Below are 15,267 nucleotides of genomic sequence, written 5' to 3'. Positions count from 1 at the left end.
AATGGATGAATGAATGAATGGAGGGCAGCGATGGCTTCCCTCTAGAGCGCGCTGCGTGGGAGGCCCCGGACGAAGCTCTCGCGAGATCTCCGGCCCTCCAGCCTCCTCGCAGAGCCCAAGTATCGCGAGATCCGCGGAGCGCGCTCTCGGAATCGCGGCGGCCGGGCCGCTCCCCCCCCCCCGCCCCTCAATGCGCCACTTCCGGCTGCAGACCGGAACCGGAAGCGCCGGGCGGGCCGGGGACCGGAAGCCGCCGGGGGGAGAAGGGCCGAGGGGAGAAGGGCCGAGGGGGGAAGGAAGCCCGGGGACGCCCATCGGACCCCGCTCCCTCCCCGGGGGAGGCCGCAGCATGGCCGCCTCCTCCTCCTCCGCCGCCTCCTCCGCCGCCGCCGCCGCCTCCAACCCCGCCGGCGGCGGCGGAGAGATGATGGAAGCCCCCTCCCAGGTCCTCAACTTCGAAGAGATCGACTACAAAGAGATCGAGGTGGAAGAGGTGAGGGCGGCGCCCACCCTCGCCCCGCCGCTCCCCGGGGGCCTTTGTGTGTGTGTCTCTCGTGTCCCCTTGTGTGTCTCCCTGGGTCCCTCGTGTTACCCCCCCTCCCGTGTCCCCTTGTCCCTTGTTGCCCCCCGTGGCCCCTTGTTACCCCCCCGTGTCCCCTTGTTGCCCCCCGTGTCCCCTTGTTGCCCCCCCGTGTCCCCTTGTTACCCCCCCGTGTCCCCTTGTTACCCCCCCGTGTCCCCTTGTTACCCCCCCGTGTCCCCTTGTTGCCCCCCCCGTGTCCCCTTGTTGCCCCCCCCGTGTCCCCTTGTTGCCCCCCCCCGTGTCCCCTTGTTGCCCCCCCGGGTCCCCTTGTTGCCCCCCCCGGGTCCCCTTGTTGCCCCCCCCGGGTCCCCTTGTTGCCCCCCCCGGGTCCCCTTGTTGCCCCCCCCGGGTCCCCTTGTTGCCCCCCCCCGGGTCCCCTTGTTGCCCCCCCCCGGTCCCCTTGTTGCCCCCCCCCCGTGTCCCCTTATGATGATGATGATGTTGGTATTTGTTAAGCACTGACTCTGTGCAGAGCACTGTTCTAAGCGCTGGGGGGAGAGACAGGATTTTGCGCCTGGACCACGTGAGGCTCCCAGTTAACCCCCCCTTTTACAGAGGAGGCCCAGAGAAGTGAAGCGACCTGCCCACAGTCACACAGCTGACACGTGGCAGAGCTGGGATTCGAACCCATGACCTCTGACTCCCAAGCCCGGGCTCTTGCCACTGAGCCACGCTGCCTCTCTAATGTGTCCCCTCCGTGTCCCTTGTGTTTCTTGTGTGTGTCCCCATGTCCCTCCCCGTGTCTCTTGTTTGTCCCCCCCCCCCCGGTGTCCCTTGTGTCCCCCTCCATGTCCCGTCCCCCCCCGTGTCCCATCCTGTCCCCCCATTTCCCCCCCAATCCCGCGGCCGTCCTCCCCGGGCCGCCTTCACCAACGTTTGGGCACAAGCTTACGGGGCCCCGTGTTCTCCAACAGGAAGGGCAATCGATCCATCAATGGTTTTAGGCGCTCAGCCGGAATATCAATCAGGAGTTCCAGGCGCAGGCCTGGAACGGTAAGCAATCGGTAGTTTTAGGCGCTGATCCGGTACTTCGATCAGCCGTTCCGGGTGCAGGCCCGGAACGTCCATCGATCAATAGTTCTAGGCGCTGATCCCATCCATCGATCAGTAGTTCTAGGCGCGGACCTGGAAGGTCAATCAGTGGTAGCAGGTGCAGACCTGGACCATCAATCGATCAATAGTTGTAGGCGCCGAGCCGGTCCATCGATCAGTAGTTCTAGGCACGGACCTGGAAGGTCAATCAGTGGTAGCAGGTCCTGGACCGTCAGTCGATCAATAGTTCTAGGCGCCGAGCCGGTCCATCGATCAATAGTTCTAGGCGCAGACCTGGAACGTCAATCCAGCGGTGGTAGGCACAGGCCTGGAACGTCAATCATTAGTTCTAGGCGCTGATCCGGTCCATCAATCAGACTGTTTTGTTGTCTGTCTCCCCCGTTTAGATCATGAGCCTGTTATTGGGAGGGGATCGTCTCTATTTGTTGCCGAATTGTACATTCCAAGCGTGTAGTACAGTGCTCTGCTCATAGTAAGCGCTCAGTAAGTACGATGGAATGAATGAATCAGTGGTACCAGGTGCAGACCTGGAATGTCAATCAGTCATTGGTACCAGGCTCAGGCTTGGAAAATCAATCAATAGTTCTGACCCGGTAGGAGAGCGCAGTACAAGAGAGACGGCGGACACAATCCCTGCCCACAAGGAGCTTATCCGCTAAGCTTAAAATCAAGCGATTTCGTTCCACGGTCAAGCTTGTTTCTTTTTGCAGGTAGATTTTTTTTTTTCCCCGTGAGCCTACTTAATAACTGCTCACCTATGGTAGGAGTTACCTTTTGTTTCTTTTATCGATGCTTTTTGTCGTTGGCGATGCTGAAGCATCTCGGTTTGCTTCAGAAGCGATGCGATCCAAAGTTAGTAACATTTTAAAGTGAGCCATTAGAAAGCAAAGGATCTTTGTTTAGGCTTCAGAGAAGCCCCAGGTCCTGCAGAGGTGCAGCCCGATAACAGATGTTTTGCCACCGTGGAAGTTAGTCAAGAGGCATGAACTCTGTCCTAACCTACATGGTCCTTTATCACCTCACTCTTTCGGTTGGCGAGAAGAAAGAAGGAAACATTGCACCGTTCAATCGTTTCTCCTTTCCTTTTTTTTTTTTGTAAAAAAAAATAAGCTTATGCAGGAGTGAAATGGTTCAGTCATTATCTGAGCCCTTTTGAGTAGGCTTAGTAACTCTGTCGCCTTGCTCCGTAAAGAAATAAAGCTCACAGATATAAGTTTAGGACGGTCCAAGGAAGCTTTCGGTGCACTTTAACAGCCTGCTGTGTGGTGGACTTAAGTGGCTGTGCTGTGCCTTCTCCATCTTGCTTCTCCTTGGCACTAGAGTAAGCCTCTCTGAGTGTTTTGTTTAAACAAGAGGGGAAACGTCTATATAGAAGAAGAATTTGTATAGTGATATGTCAATTCACCCTGTGTTCGCTAGACTTCATATTCTGTAAGCTCCTTGAGAGCACAAGGTGCCTGTCTACCAACTCTGTTGTATTGTGCTCTCCCAAGAGCTTACTTCAGTTCTCTGCACAGAGTGAGCGCTCAGTGAAAACCATCGATTGATATTTCAAAATGCACAAGTGTGTCATACAGTGCTCCACACCCAGTAGGTGCTCCGTAAAAATGATCTGGTGATGTTCTCAATGTGTGATCCATCTTACCGGTGATTGGGGTTTATGTTGGTATGAATGAGCTTTAAGATCCTAGATCCCATCGCTGTATATTAACATCAGACGTGATCCGAGATTCCATTATAAAGCTTGTTATCCTGAATTAGGGAACATATTTTGAAAATAGTAATTATGCTCTTGGATGAAGAGGGTTGGCGGAATTATTTGGTTCAGGAGCCAGTGAAGAGGTCGGTTTTTACCATCAGAGATATTGTGAGAAAGCTCACCTAAGGGTAGGTAGGAAAACAATCCTATTTAAGAGTTAGTTTCCTGAGCGAGGAAGGTGTCTTTACCTCTGGCCTCTCTGGCAACTCCAGGGTTATTGAAGATCAGTCCGGTAATCAATCAGCCGGCAGTACTGGAGGCAGGATCCCAGCCCTGGGCACCGCGTTTGATTCAAAAAGCTTTAGTTCGGGAGCCCCTTAGTGCCTCTGTTGGCCTCTCTAAATTGACGTTTCCCTTACGGTCTCCTGACCCATGTCTTCTGAAGAGGTGGCCACAGACGCTGCCTTCCTGAATGCCCATTGCAGCAAGGACTGAAGTAACTACTCCGTGACAACGAGACATATCCAAATTCGCCTTTTCTCTAGCTTTCTCAGACTCCGTTTTAAGTCAAATCTGACACCTTAAGACCGGATCTCCTCTAGCACGGAAATGAAAATGTTTTCCAGCGCAGGCCTTAAAATGGTTTACATGCAATCCTTCCAGGTGCTGCTCTATGGAAAAATAGCCGTCAAGCTGAAAATACCCAGGTTTATGACCGCTCGTTGTGGGTAGGGAGTGTGTAGATTATATTGCTGTGTTCCACTCTCTCAAGCATTTAATATAGTGCCCCCCCCCCCCCACACACCACAGTAAGCACTCAATAATTACGATTGATTGGCATTACAATAAACTTTCTGAACTTCTGGGGAGAGCTGAAGATCTGATTGTTTTATCATTGGATCATTTTCTCCCAGCAAATGAAACTACTACCAGTCCGTCACCTTTGGGCCAGGATTAGAAATGTTGCCCTAATAACACCTTGAAAACCCATAGTGCTGCTTATCACCTGGGATAGAAGCTCGTCAGTCCTTAGTGACATTATTTAGCATCAAACATCATGGAATGTGTTTTTTCATTCAGCGCCAATGGGGAATGCCCAGGATTCAGACCATCTAGGTTTCCACATATTTATTTTTATACATTCAGCTGTATTTATTGAGTGCTCACTGAGTGCAGAGCACCAAAGTAAGCACTTGGGAAAGTGCAGTAAAGAGTGAAAGTTTTAACTTCCCATCTGTTGTGCGGTTTTTTCCCTCTTCCATTGACATCTGTTTCCACTCAGTTTTCTGCAGCTTTAAATACTGAGGATATTCCTTAGAAGCAGTCCAATTCCAGTCGCATTCTCCTGTATCTAAGCTCCTTTTAAATCAAACTGCTGTCGTTGCAAGCCATTTTGCCGTGGTTTGTCGTGCACCGGACTGCTATCCTCTCATTAGATTGTCTGGTGCAGATCGCTGTTCTTATTTACTCCTTTCTCACTTAGGGAAAATCTTGTATTTTATCCAGTTACCAGCCTCTTTTGACACTTAGCTAGCAAAGATGTAGGGGTTTTTTAAAAACATCTCTCCCCTGGATCTAAATGAAGGTCTACTTTTTAAAATTGTATGAGTTATCCAAGTAAGTGTAGTTGCTTTCCTAATTAATAATAATTGTGCCATGATATTGAGTTTGCACCAGGAAAGTTCAAATCTACTAGATTAGAAGATTGTTAAAGACAGGGATCATAGCTAAACTCTTGTATTCTCCCAATCACTTGGTACAGTGCTGTGCACAGAGTAAGCACCCCTCCTCTCCCTTTGGTTCCCTCCCCTTTTACCCTCTGCCTGAGGAAGAAATAGTCTGAGGGAGGAAGCTCGCTTCAGGGTGGAAGCAAGTAAAGTAGGGAAGGTGGACCTTGGATGAGGTCCAGTTGAGGAGAGTGACAGGTAAGGTGTCCTGCCTCCCTGCGCAGCTGAGAGGTTGGGAAAAGGCCCAAAACTAGGCTGAGGCAGAGAATATCCTAAGATTCCAAGTCCCTTGTTCCGGGCACTCTGGGAATCTCGCATTCCTTCCCGCCACAGCAACAGTTCCAAAAAGTAAAATAAAGGCCCATTTTGCGGTGTAGGCCAGCCTTGCAAATCCAGCAGCAAGAACTTACCAGGGGCCAAGAATTGTTCTCTGGTTTCCCAAGCTGGCTTCTTTTGTGCTAACAAGTGTTCTCTTTCCTCCTAGGTTGTCGGAAGGGGTGCTTTTGGGGTGGTCTGCAAAGCCAAATGGAGAGCTAAAGATGTGGCCATCAAACAAATAGAAAGCGAATCCGAGAGGAAAGCTTTCATTGTAGAGGTGAGTTTCCCAGTGCCATGACTGGGCTTTTGGTTCCTTAGTCGGTGATAACGAAGGCATCGAGATCATTCTGCTAGTAGTTCTGCTCAGTCGTGAAATAGTGTGGTCCAGCAAGGCAGAGCAGCAAATGCAGCAGGGAATTACTTTTTCTCAACCAACAATTCATGGCAAGAGACTGACCATTCTGTACCAGGATGTCATCTGTCTTATTGCTTACCTGGGAAATAAGCATTCATAATGATAAAAATAATTCTGGTATTTAAGTGCTTGTTATGTGCCAAGTACTGTATGAAGAAGCACTAGAGATAATCAGGTCCCAAGTGGGTTGTACAGGTGGGAGAAGTATTGGACCCCATTTTTGCAGATGAAGGAACTGTGGCACAGAGTGGTTAAGTGACCTGCCCAACATCACACAGCAGGTAAGTGATGGAGCTGGAATTACAGCCCGGGCCCTCTTCCAGGCTCATGCTGTTTTCACTTAGCCATGCTGTTTTCTGAACAACTTAATAGTTTGACTGCATTTCATCTCCCTTATATTTGTTTTTAAAGACAGGTAGAAAAGGGTATCCTTTTGCTTTATCAATACAAGCATAGGCAATTTTGGATCACTCCATCTTTTATCCCAATTCCGCAAAAAGCAAATCAATTTTAATGTGAGGTTCTCTAGTTTGGAGGAAACGAATTCATTTCTGTTGGAGTTCCTCAAGGGTCAGTTCTTGGCCCTCTTCTGTTCTCCATTTACACTCACTCCCTCAGTGAACTCATTCGCTCTCACGGCTTTGACTACCATCTCTATGCAGATGACACGCAGATCTACATCTCCGCCCCTGTCCTCTCCCCCTCCCTTCAGGCTCGCATCTCCTCCTGCCTCCTGGATGTCGGCCCGCCACCTAAAACTCAACATGAGCAAGACTGAGCTCCTCATCTTCCCTCCCAAACCCAGTCCTCTCCCAGACTTCTCTATCACCGTTGATGGCACGACCATCCTTCCCGTCTCTCGGGCCCGCAATCTCGGTGTCATCCTTGACTCGTCTCTCTCGTTCACCCCACACATCCTATCCGTTACCAGGACCTGCCGGTTGCACCTCTACAATATCGCCAAGATCCGCCCTTTCCTCTCCACCCAAACGGCTACCTTACTGTTACGGGCTCTCGTTATATCCCGGCTAGACTACTGTGTCAGCCTTCTCTCTGACCTCCCTTCCTCCTCTCTCGCCCCGCTCCAGTCTATTCTTCACTCCGCTGCCCGGCTCATCTTCCTGCAGAAACGATCTGGGCATGTCACTCCCCTTCTTAAACAACTCCAGTGGTTGCCTATCAACCTCCGCTCCAAACAAAAACTCCTCACTCTAGGCTTCAAGGCTCTCCATCACCTTGCCCCTTCCTACCTCTCCTCCCTTCTCTCTTTCTACCGCCCACCCTGCACGCTCTGCTCCTCTGCCGCCCACCTCCTCACCGTCCCTCGGTCTCGCCTATCCCGCCGTCGACCCCTGGGTCACGTCCTCCCGCGGTCCTGGAACGCCCTCCCTCCTCACCTCCGCCAAACTGATTCTCTTTCCCTCTTCAAAACCCTACTTAAAACTCACCTCCTCCAAGAGGCGTTCCCAGTCTGAGCTCCTCTTCTCCCTCTACTCCCTCTGCCATCCCCCCTTTACCTCTCCGCAGCTAAACCCTCATTTTCCCCTTTTCCCTCTGCTGCTCCACCTCTCCCTTCCCATCCCCACAGCACTGTACTCGTCCGCTCAACTGTATATATTTTCGTTACCCTATTTATTTTGCTAATGAATTGTACATCGCCTTGATTCTATTTAGTTGCCATTGTTTTTACGAGATGTTCTTCCCCTTGACTCTGTTTATTGCCATTGTTCTTGTCTGTCCGTCTGCCCCGATTAGACTGTAAGCCCGTCAAACGGCAGGGACTGTCTCTATCTGTTGCCGACTTGTTCATCCCAAGCGCTTAGTACAGTGCTCTGCACATAGTAAGCGCTCAATAAATACTATTGAATGAATGAATGAATTTCCATTTTTGGCTTGGTAGCTCAGGAAGAAACTAGGAGTGTTTTCCTTATCCTCTTCATATTTTTGGGCGGTTTCTCGAATTCCGAGTCACCGCTAATTCCCTAGTAGGTGTGTGAATGCACATCTTCCCCAGAGCGTGCCTGTTCATTGCATTTGTAATGACTGAAGTAGATGGGACAAGAAAAGCTCAAGGACTGTGTCGGATCAGACCCAGTCTAACTTTGCTAGCTACATTTTTGAATGGTGTTGCTTGTCTAGTCTTATCAAGCCTCTGTTTGAATCAGCTACCGTTCCTCGCCAATTCCATGTAGAGTCCCTCTCTCTGTAGCTTGTTAAACTTTTCATTAGAGGATTCCTGATTTTTGCTTTCGGAAGATTAATATCCTGTTTTAGTTTGTGTTTTCATTAAGTGTAATTAGGACTGAATGCCTCCCAGACTAGTTTTTACAGGGCATTTCATTTGTTTCAGCTTCGACAGTTATCCCGTGTGAATCATCCTAACATCGTGAAGCTATATGGTGCTTGCTTGAATCCGGTAAGTGATTAACTCCTCCCAAAAAACTGTGTAAAATGAACAGTGTTTATTGAATTCCTAGATTCCTCCACAAGTGGTGAACAACTGTAGGTTATTTCCCAACATCATGAATCAACTCTCAAAGCCGCGCTTGGAAAACCCATGTTTAGCTGGGAAAACCTGACTTAGTATATACAGAATTATCCTACTTGTATCGTCTCTCCCCTGACCCCCAGCCGTCACATCAGTACTTTTGTGCCCCCTAAACACTTCAGCGCTCTCAATACTTAGGTTCCTGATTACCTAAGAAGCAGTTATGGACATAGCTCCAGTTCCTTCTTCCTTTCTGTAATTTATTTTATTGTCTTCCCTGCCAGATTGTAAACTGTTTGAGGACAGCCAACAGGCCTTGTAACAGTACTGTATTCTTCCAAATCCTTAGGCCGGTGTTCTGCACAAGTAGCCACAAAATAAATACTATTGATTGATTAAAATAAGTCTCATTTTAAGAAATGCCTCCGTGTAATATTTGTTGAACAGTGAAGGAAACCGAAATAATCTTTCAGTGATTGAATTTGAAAATATTCAAATCCCAAGTCAGGACCAAAACTGAGTAGAGTGTTCATATTTATATATAATATGTATGTTTAGAGATGTTAAAAGTTGCTTGTTGGTTTGGGGTTTTTTTTTTTAAAAAAAAAAAAACCAAACCTGGCACCATGAGAATGTTTTGTTGAACTGCTTAGTTCGGTTTCTAGTGTTCGTGCTTATTTTGCCCCAGCTGCACAGTGATTTCACTCACAACCATAATAATGTAGTGATAGCTCTGAAAACTCTTCAGATTTCCTTGATTCTTGGAAAAGAGATGGAAAGGGGTATCTTTCTGCAGTGTGTGCCGTAGCTATTTTCTGTCTTAATCTGGGAGAGAGGTCCCATCTTTCCCTTCCTCCTCCCAGTCAGCTTTGGAATGATTTCTGACCGTGAAATATGTTTAAATTAGCATATGTTTAGGGCAGCAGTCCCAGCTACTCATTCTATTGAACTTTCTCAACCGATTAGTCCAGTGCTGTGCTCACAGTAAGCATACCGATTGATCTGTGTGTAGCTTGCCGAGCCCCTTCTTCTAGAAATGTAATTGGCATTGTGTTCCTCAAGAAGATTAGCTCAGAGTTTAATTCATTGCCCAGTGTGATTGAGATGAATTCCATATCACTCGTGAATTCTGAACTCTCTTGCTTTAAAAAGCATGTTACTCATGTGTTTCTTCCTGAAGGTATGTCTCGTTATGGAATATGCGGAAGGAGGCTCTCTCTACAATGGTGAGTATCATTAAAACTAATGTTCTTCTGGAAGAGAAAATCCAGTATTTACGTAGAGACGCTTTTTTCTCTAAATGTTTCATTTGGCACCATCAATTGTTGAAACTCAGTTCGCATTTTATGCTACTGTTGCGTGAGAGATGACTTTTAAAAATTCTACCGGGCGGTTGTGCTTTGCCTTGCTCTTTTAATGAAATCTCTATTTCGTCCTTGGCACTTTCAGATTGCTTAGGAGTAAGGGTTTAACTTGGTAGAAATCCAGGCCCCAATATTTAACTCTCAAGCATTTCAAAATGTGCAACAGTTTTGCTGGTGCAGGATATATTACAGCCCTGGTCTGCTAAGGGCTCTCATTGCCACTCTGGGGGAGGTGCTTTCATTTCGGATCTCCATAACGGACCTAGCAGTCATTGTGCCAGTCTCCTTGGCTTTTGGCTTTCTTCGCAGAATACTTTAGCTGTATCACCCTCTTCCTTCCATCTCTTCTCCCATCCTTCTCCCACCCCGCACCATCTGTTCTAATTGTCCGTCCTCTGTCTTCTCCACTGTATTTCATTCTGCACAGTTTGGGTGGTTAGATGGGTGCCATGAAATTCTTTTTAATCACCTCTTACTCCGTCACATAGGCAGCGTGGGAGCTGCCCCCAATTCTCTTCATCAGAGGGCATCCTCTATGGAGAAATAAAAATGAGTCCCCTTTACTCTGGGCTCCCCAGCGTGACAGGAAATTTGTCGTCACTCTCCTAGACTAATCAGTACCTTCAGAGCAGGAAGAGAAATGTCCATAACGGTTACGGTGAGGAGTCGCGGGGAAAAATAAAGACCACCCAAAAGGTGCGGAGGTCCTTGTTCTATCTGTTTGGTGTATGTTGTAATATACAATAAAGTTCTTTTTAGTTTGTGCCTTTATTTTCCAGTGCTCCATGGTGCCGAACCCTTGCCGTACTACACTGCCGCCCATGCGATGAGCTGGTGTTTGCAGTGCTCCCAGGGAGTGGCCTATCTTCACAGCATGCAGCCCAAAGCCCTGATCCACCGAGACCTCAAACCACCCAAGTACGTTTCCTTCCCTCCCCCCCCCCCACCCTTTGCCTGAAAGTCACTGTTAATATAAAATAGTTTTATTCCCAATATTTCCGGTCGGTTTTTCCGAGTACTTTAGAGCCCCCCCCCCCCCAATATTTTTTATTTATCAACTACAACCTTTTTTTTTTTTAAACTCCAAAGATCATCTTGTGCAAGTCACTTCTCTGGCCTTGTTACCTCATCTGTAAAATGGGGATTCAGACTGTGAGCCCCACTTGGGGCAAGGGATTGGTATTTGTTAAGCGCTTACTATGTGCCGAGCACTGTTCTAAGCACTGGGGTAGACACAGGGGAATCAGGTTGTCCCACGTGGGGCTCACAGTCTTAAGCCCCATTTTACAGATGAGGGAACTGAGGCACAGAGAAGTTAAGTGACTTGCCCACAGTCACACAGCTGACAAGTGGCAGAGCTGGGATTGGCTCCACCCCGATTTGCTGTATCGACCCCAGCACTTAGTACAGTGCCTGGCACATAGTGAGTGCTTAACAAATACCATAATTATTATTATTGTTATTGAGAATAATTATTATTATTAACACTGTGTGTAGAGCACTCTACCAAACAGTTGAGAGAGTACAAGACAGAGTTAACAGGCAAGTTTCCCGCTTACGGTAGTATGGTATATTTGCCTGGAGGGCTGGGTACCATTCTCCATGTGCAATTCCCTCAGCCTCCACCCACCTCCTTCACTGAAAGAAAATTACGATCATGACCCATTGCAAGACCCTTATTGCACAAACTGAAACCTTTGAGAATCCTCTGGTGGTTAAAAAGTGCCTCACTTAAATGCTCACGAAGCTGAGAAAAAGGCTGCCCTTTTAAGTGTCCACTCTGTGGACACGCCTTATTGAGCTCAAATACGACTATTTCTCTATCACCAGCGTAATTAAAGTTTGAAATATTAAGTGATTGCGAATGGGAAACTGGTAACTAAAACAGAAGCATGTGGCCTAGTGGATAGAGAACAGACCTGGAATTCCAAAAGACCTGGTTTCTAATCCCGACTCCGCTACTTGTTTGCTCGGTGACCTTGGACAAGTCCCTTCACTTCACTGCACCTCAGTTACCTCATCTGTAAAATGAGGATTAAAACTGTGAACCCTATGTGGGACAGGGGCTGTGTCCAACCCAGTTTCCCTTTATCTACCCCAGTGCTTAATACAGTGCCTGGCATATTCTAAGCACTTAACACTTATCATTATTATTATAATTTCCCAGAAATCAGTCTTTCCGATTCTGTGTAGTGAATTGTCTCCTTCCTCTCCTCGACCCCAAATGATTGCGTCTCCAACCGTTATTTTTCATTTTATTAACAGCCTGTTACTGGTAGCCGGAGGGACAGTCCTAAAAATCTGTGACTTTGGCACTGCATGTGACATACAGACACACATGACCAATAACAAGGGAAGTGCTGCGTGGATGGCACCCGAAGTGTTTGAAGGTAAAAGCCCCAGAGGCCGTCGGGACGGGGAGGGTCTATGTTGGGTTCTAGGGCAGATCCAGACTCCACCCGATCCCTAGTGACACCACAGGCCCCTTGCAAAGCGGACTTCCCCCTCAAATAGGGGAAAGCCAGTCAGGAGAGACGGCTTTAAATATGGAGGACCAAGACCATCTCAGAGCAACATGGGTTGGCGGTGAAGAAAATGTACCAAAGCACCCACTTCGGGTCTCTTTAACGTGAGCCCTGATCCATCAGGACTGTGAAGCCACATGACTGGGGGTGGAGAGTTCTGATCGGTTTTTAACTACTGTGATCACGGTGACTGCAAACGTTTCCAGACCGCTGGATTATTCCATTTACGACTGTACTGCAGTTCCCTTTTAGACAGTTTGGAAGCAAAACACTTTGTCTCTTCCAATGAGAGAGACATTACCTCCACCCAAACAGGTAAAGATCTGGCTTCCCCTGACACAGACAGGAAATCAATCAGTCGCCCTCCTGCTGTATGCAAAGAATGGTAGTAAGAACTTGGGTGAGACTTGTGGAGGTTAAAAAAAAAAAAAAAAAGGTCCTTGCCTTTAGGGAGCTAACACTTTAACAGGAGACAGTGAAGAAGCCAATCGGTTTATATTTCTCCAGTTACTCTCCAAATTGTGTTGGTTTAATGTACATATTGGAGAATCAAAGTGCACGTTGAAGGCTTCCAGCAACTCCCTTACGTTTTGCCCTCAGCACCGGTAACCCAGATGAGAACCGGGATAATTTACTGCTGCCAAATCCCATTACTGAGCACTGTTCATTAGGCACAGTTGTCACTCTGGTAATTTGTGCACCGGTTTACACTGCATCCTCGGTACTTTTAATCATACCGATTCACTTACATGCAGATTTTGCATAATTCAGTCACTCCCCATAGAGCCTTTTACTCGTTACTGCAAATCAGCAGCGTTCCACTGAAAATTAATTACCTTTCTTTATTCAAGAGCCTTAATTGTCGGGTCTGCAAGGTATCAGAGGGAGCATATTAAAAAGATGGCCTTCCTTCAGAAGTTGAAAAGGAAATAGCCCAACGCTAAATTGGAGCTATACATCACTTCTATAGCAAAGCAATTTTACTAGCCATGGTAGAGACGTTCGGTGCTAAGTGAGAAACTAATTGTATTGCTTCAATAAGCACAGAAGGGGCTATGAAAGTGTCTGACAATCCACGTTACTGCAGAGTCAGTCCTGGCGTTTTAAAAATGAGTCAGAACCGTCCTGCGAGGAAGCGGTAATGTCAGTTGCTAAAGAATTGAGTGAGTAGGGCTTCCCTGTGCCCTGTAAGTTGTATTTTTACCGTGGAAAAGTAGCATTAACTCTGTGCCTTCTCACTGACAGTGTTAAGCTGGTCTCTTCTTTAATTTGGAGAAAATGTTCAGCTCGACAGGATTGCATGCTGCCAAGGTATTTTGAACACATGGAGATCTCTCTAGCATCCTAGGGGTGACGCTCCTGCCCTCCCTTCCCCAAACCCTGTGTTCCTGAACTTAATCACTCTTCAGAAAGATGGGAGAGTCCAGTTCAATGCTAGGCTGATCTCTGGTCTGTCAGGCTCAGGTCTCCCCTTTTCCCACCCTTGAGATGGCTGGGTGCCTTGGAAAAACTTGGTGTGGCTGGTAAATGTTGTGGGGAAAAGACTTCAAAACTGTGCTGGTGACTTTTTCCAGGTAGCAATTACAGTGAAAAATGTGACGTGTTCAGTTGGGGTATTATCCTTTGGGAAGTGATAACCCGCAGGAAACCCTTTGATGAGATTGGTGGTCCAGCTTTCCGCATAATGTGGGCAGTTCATAATGGTGAGTGAAAAACAGAATTCCACATTTACGTAAAGTCAAAGAATGTGTATGTGTTGGGAGGAGCCAGTGCGAGAGAGAGAGAAAGACACATGCCTGCCTGTCTTCCCCCACCCCAAACCACTTCCACATCATAACCTTCCTTTTTGTCAATTAATCAGTCAGTAACTACGGGGGAGCCAAAGGTTGAGAAGCAACATGACCTAATTGATAGAGCATGGGCATGGGAGTCAGAAAGACCTGGGTTCTAATACCATCTCTGCCACTTGTCTGCTGGGTGACCTTGGGCAAGTCACTTCACCTCTCTGTGCCTCACTTACCTTATCTGCAAAATGGGGATTAAGACTGAGGCCCACGTGGGTCAGGGACTCCGTCCAACCTGATGATCTGACATGAATCCAGAGCTTAGTTCAGTGCCTGACCCATAGTAAAATGCTTAACAAATATTTTAATAAAATTTTTAAAAAGGTCGAGAGAAGAGGGGCAAAGGTGTGAAGAGTAAGGTAGCTAATTTACTATTCCCCCTCTTATTTCAACTGTCAGCCCCATGTGGGTCAGGGATTATGTCTGGTGTGGTTATTTTGTAACTACTCCAATGCTTAGAACAGTGCTTGGCAGATAAAAAGCACTTTACAAATACCATAATCATTATTATTGGTTTTCAGTCTTTTCCCATCTGTGGCCTCAAAAAGATGCTGCTCTTATTCATAGTGCACAGATTTGATATTGGGATAAAAGGAATAGAAATCGTAAAATCCTTTTAATTGAACAAAACGTGGACAAGAATCAACTTTTGTCTTGTTAGATAGGACTGAGTCAATGTGCAGTGGGCAGACTGCCACAGTTACTTGCTGTCTCAAATATTTTTTGCAGCCAATTGTACTTTTTTTAGTAGTAGTAATAAGGTTTAATGAGCACCTACTGAATGCCATGCACTATATATATTATGTGCTTGGCAAATGCAACAGAAGCATGAGGATGTTTTGAATTGAATTTGTAAATGCAAGGGACCAAATACTAATGAAATTCTCCAGCACGTGCACTGCTTTACAAGTGTGATACTTAATTTGAATCCAGAGCATCTTTGATTTTTTTTTTTAGTGGATATCTATCTTACAGCCACGTGAAAGAATTGTAATCATACCACACACTTACTACTCTCACAACATCATCAAATGTATCCTCTGCATTTAAACAGATGTAGATTTCCTTCCCCTCCGTATTACATTGTTAATGTTAACAAGAAAGAAAACTTCACTACAAAAACAGAAATTCTCTGTATGCTGCAGGTAATAATAATTCCTCGAATGAATGTAGCACTTTTATTTTTTTCCAAAGAACTTTCTCATCAGTCAATCAGTGGTATTTATTGAGCACTTAAGTGCGTGCCGAGTA

The 15,267-nt window shown here is 46.9% G+C and overlaps 1 protein-coding gene across 3 annotated transcripts in view; it reads left to right on the top strand.

The window, feature by feature from the left end:
* The first annotated feature begins 277 nt into the window (after window positions 1-277).
* Window positions 278-15,267, top strand: part of MAP3K7 (mitogen-activated protein kinase kinase kinase 7) — a 41,218-nt gene continuing 26,228 nt past the window's right edge. Inside the window, exons 1-7 of one of the 3 annotated variants that reach the window (XM_029047091.2) lie at window positions 278-493; window positions 5,547-5,657; window positions 8,146-8,211; window positions 9,464-9,509; window positions 10,427-10,565; window positions 11,913-12,037; window positions 13,747-13,875. In XM_029047091.2, the coding sequence (XP_028902924.1) occupies window positions 350-493; window positions 5,547-5,657; window positions 8,146-8,211; window positions 9,464-9,509; window positions 10,427-10,565; window positions 11,913-12,037; window positions 13,747-13,875 (760 nt within the window). In that variant the 5' untranslated portion in view covers window positions 278-349. Of the gene's footprint in view, window positions 494-5,546; window positions 5,658-8,145; window positions 8,212-9,463; window positions 9,510-10,406; window positions 10,566-11,912; window positions 12,038-13,746; window positions 13,876-15,267 lie in introns of those variants that run through there. The other 2 variants (XM_029047092.2, XM_029047093.2) reach the window with 2 other exon arrangements.

Source organism: Ornithorhynchus anatinus, chromosome 19 (assembly GCF_004115215.2).
Source record: "Ornithorhynchus anatinus isolate Pmale09 chromosome 19, mOrnAna1.pri.v4, whole genome shotgun sequence".
NCBI lineage: Eukaryota > Metazoa > Chordata > Mammalia > Monotremata > Ornithorhynchidae > Ornithorhynchus > Ornithorhynchus anatinus.
This window is presented reverse-complemented; position numbering and strand designations above follow the sequence as displayed.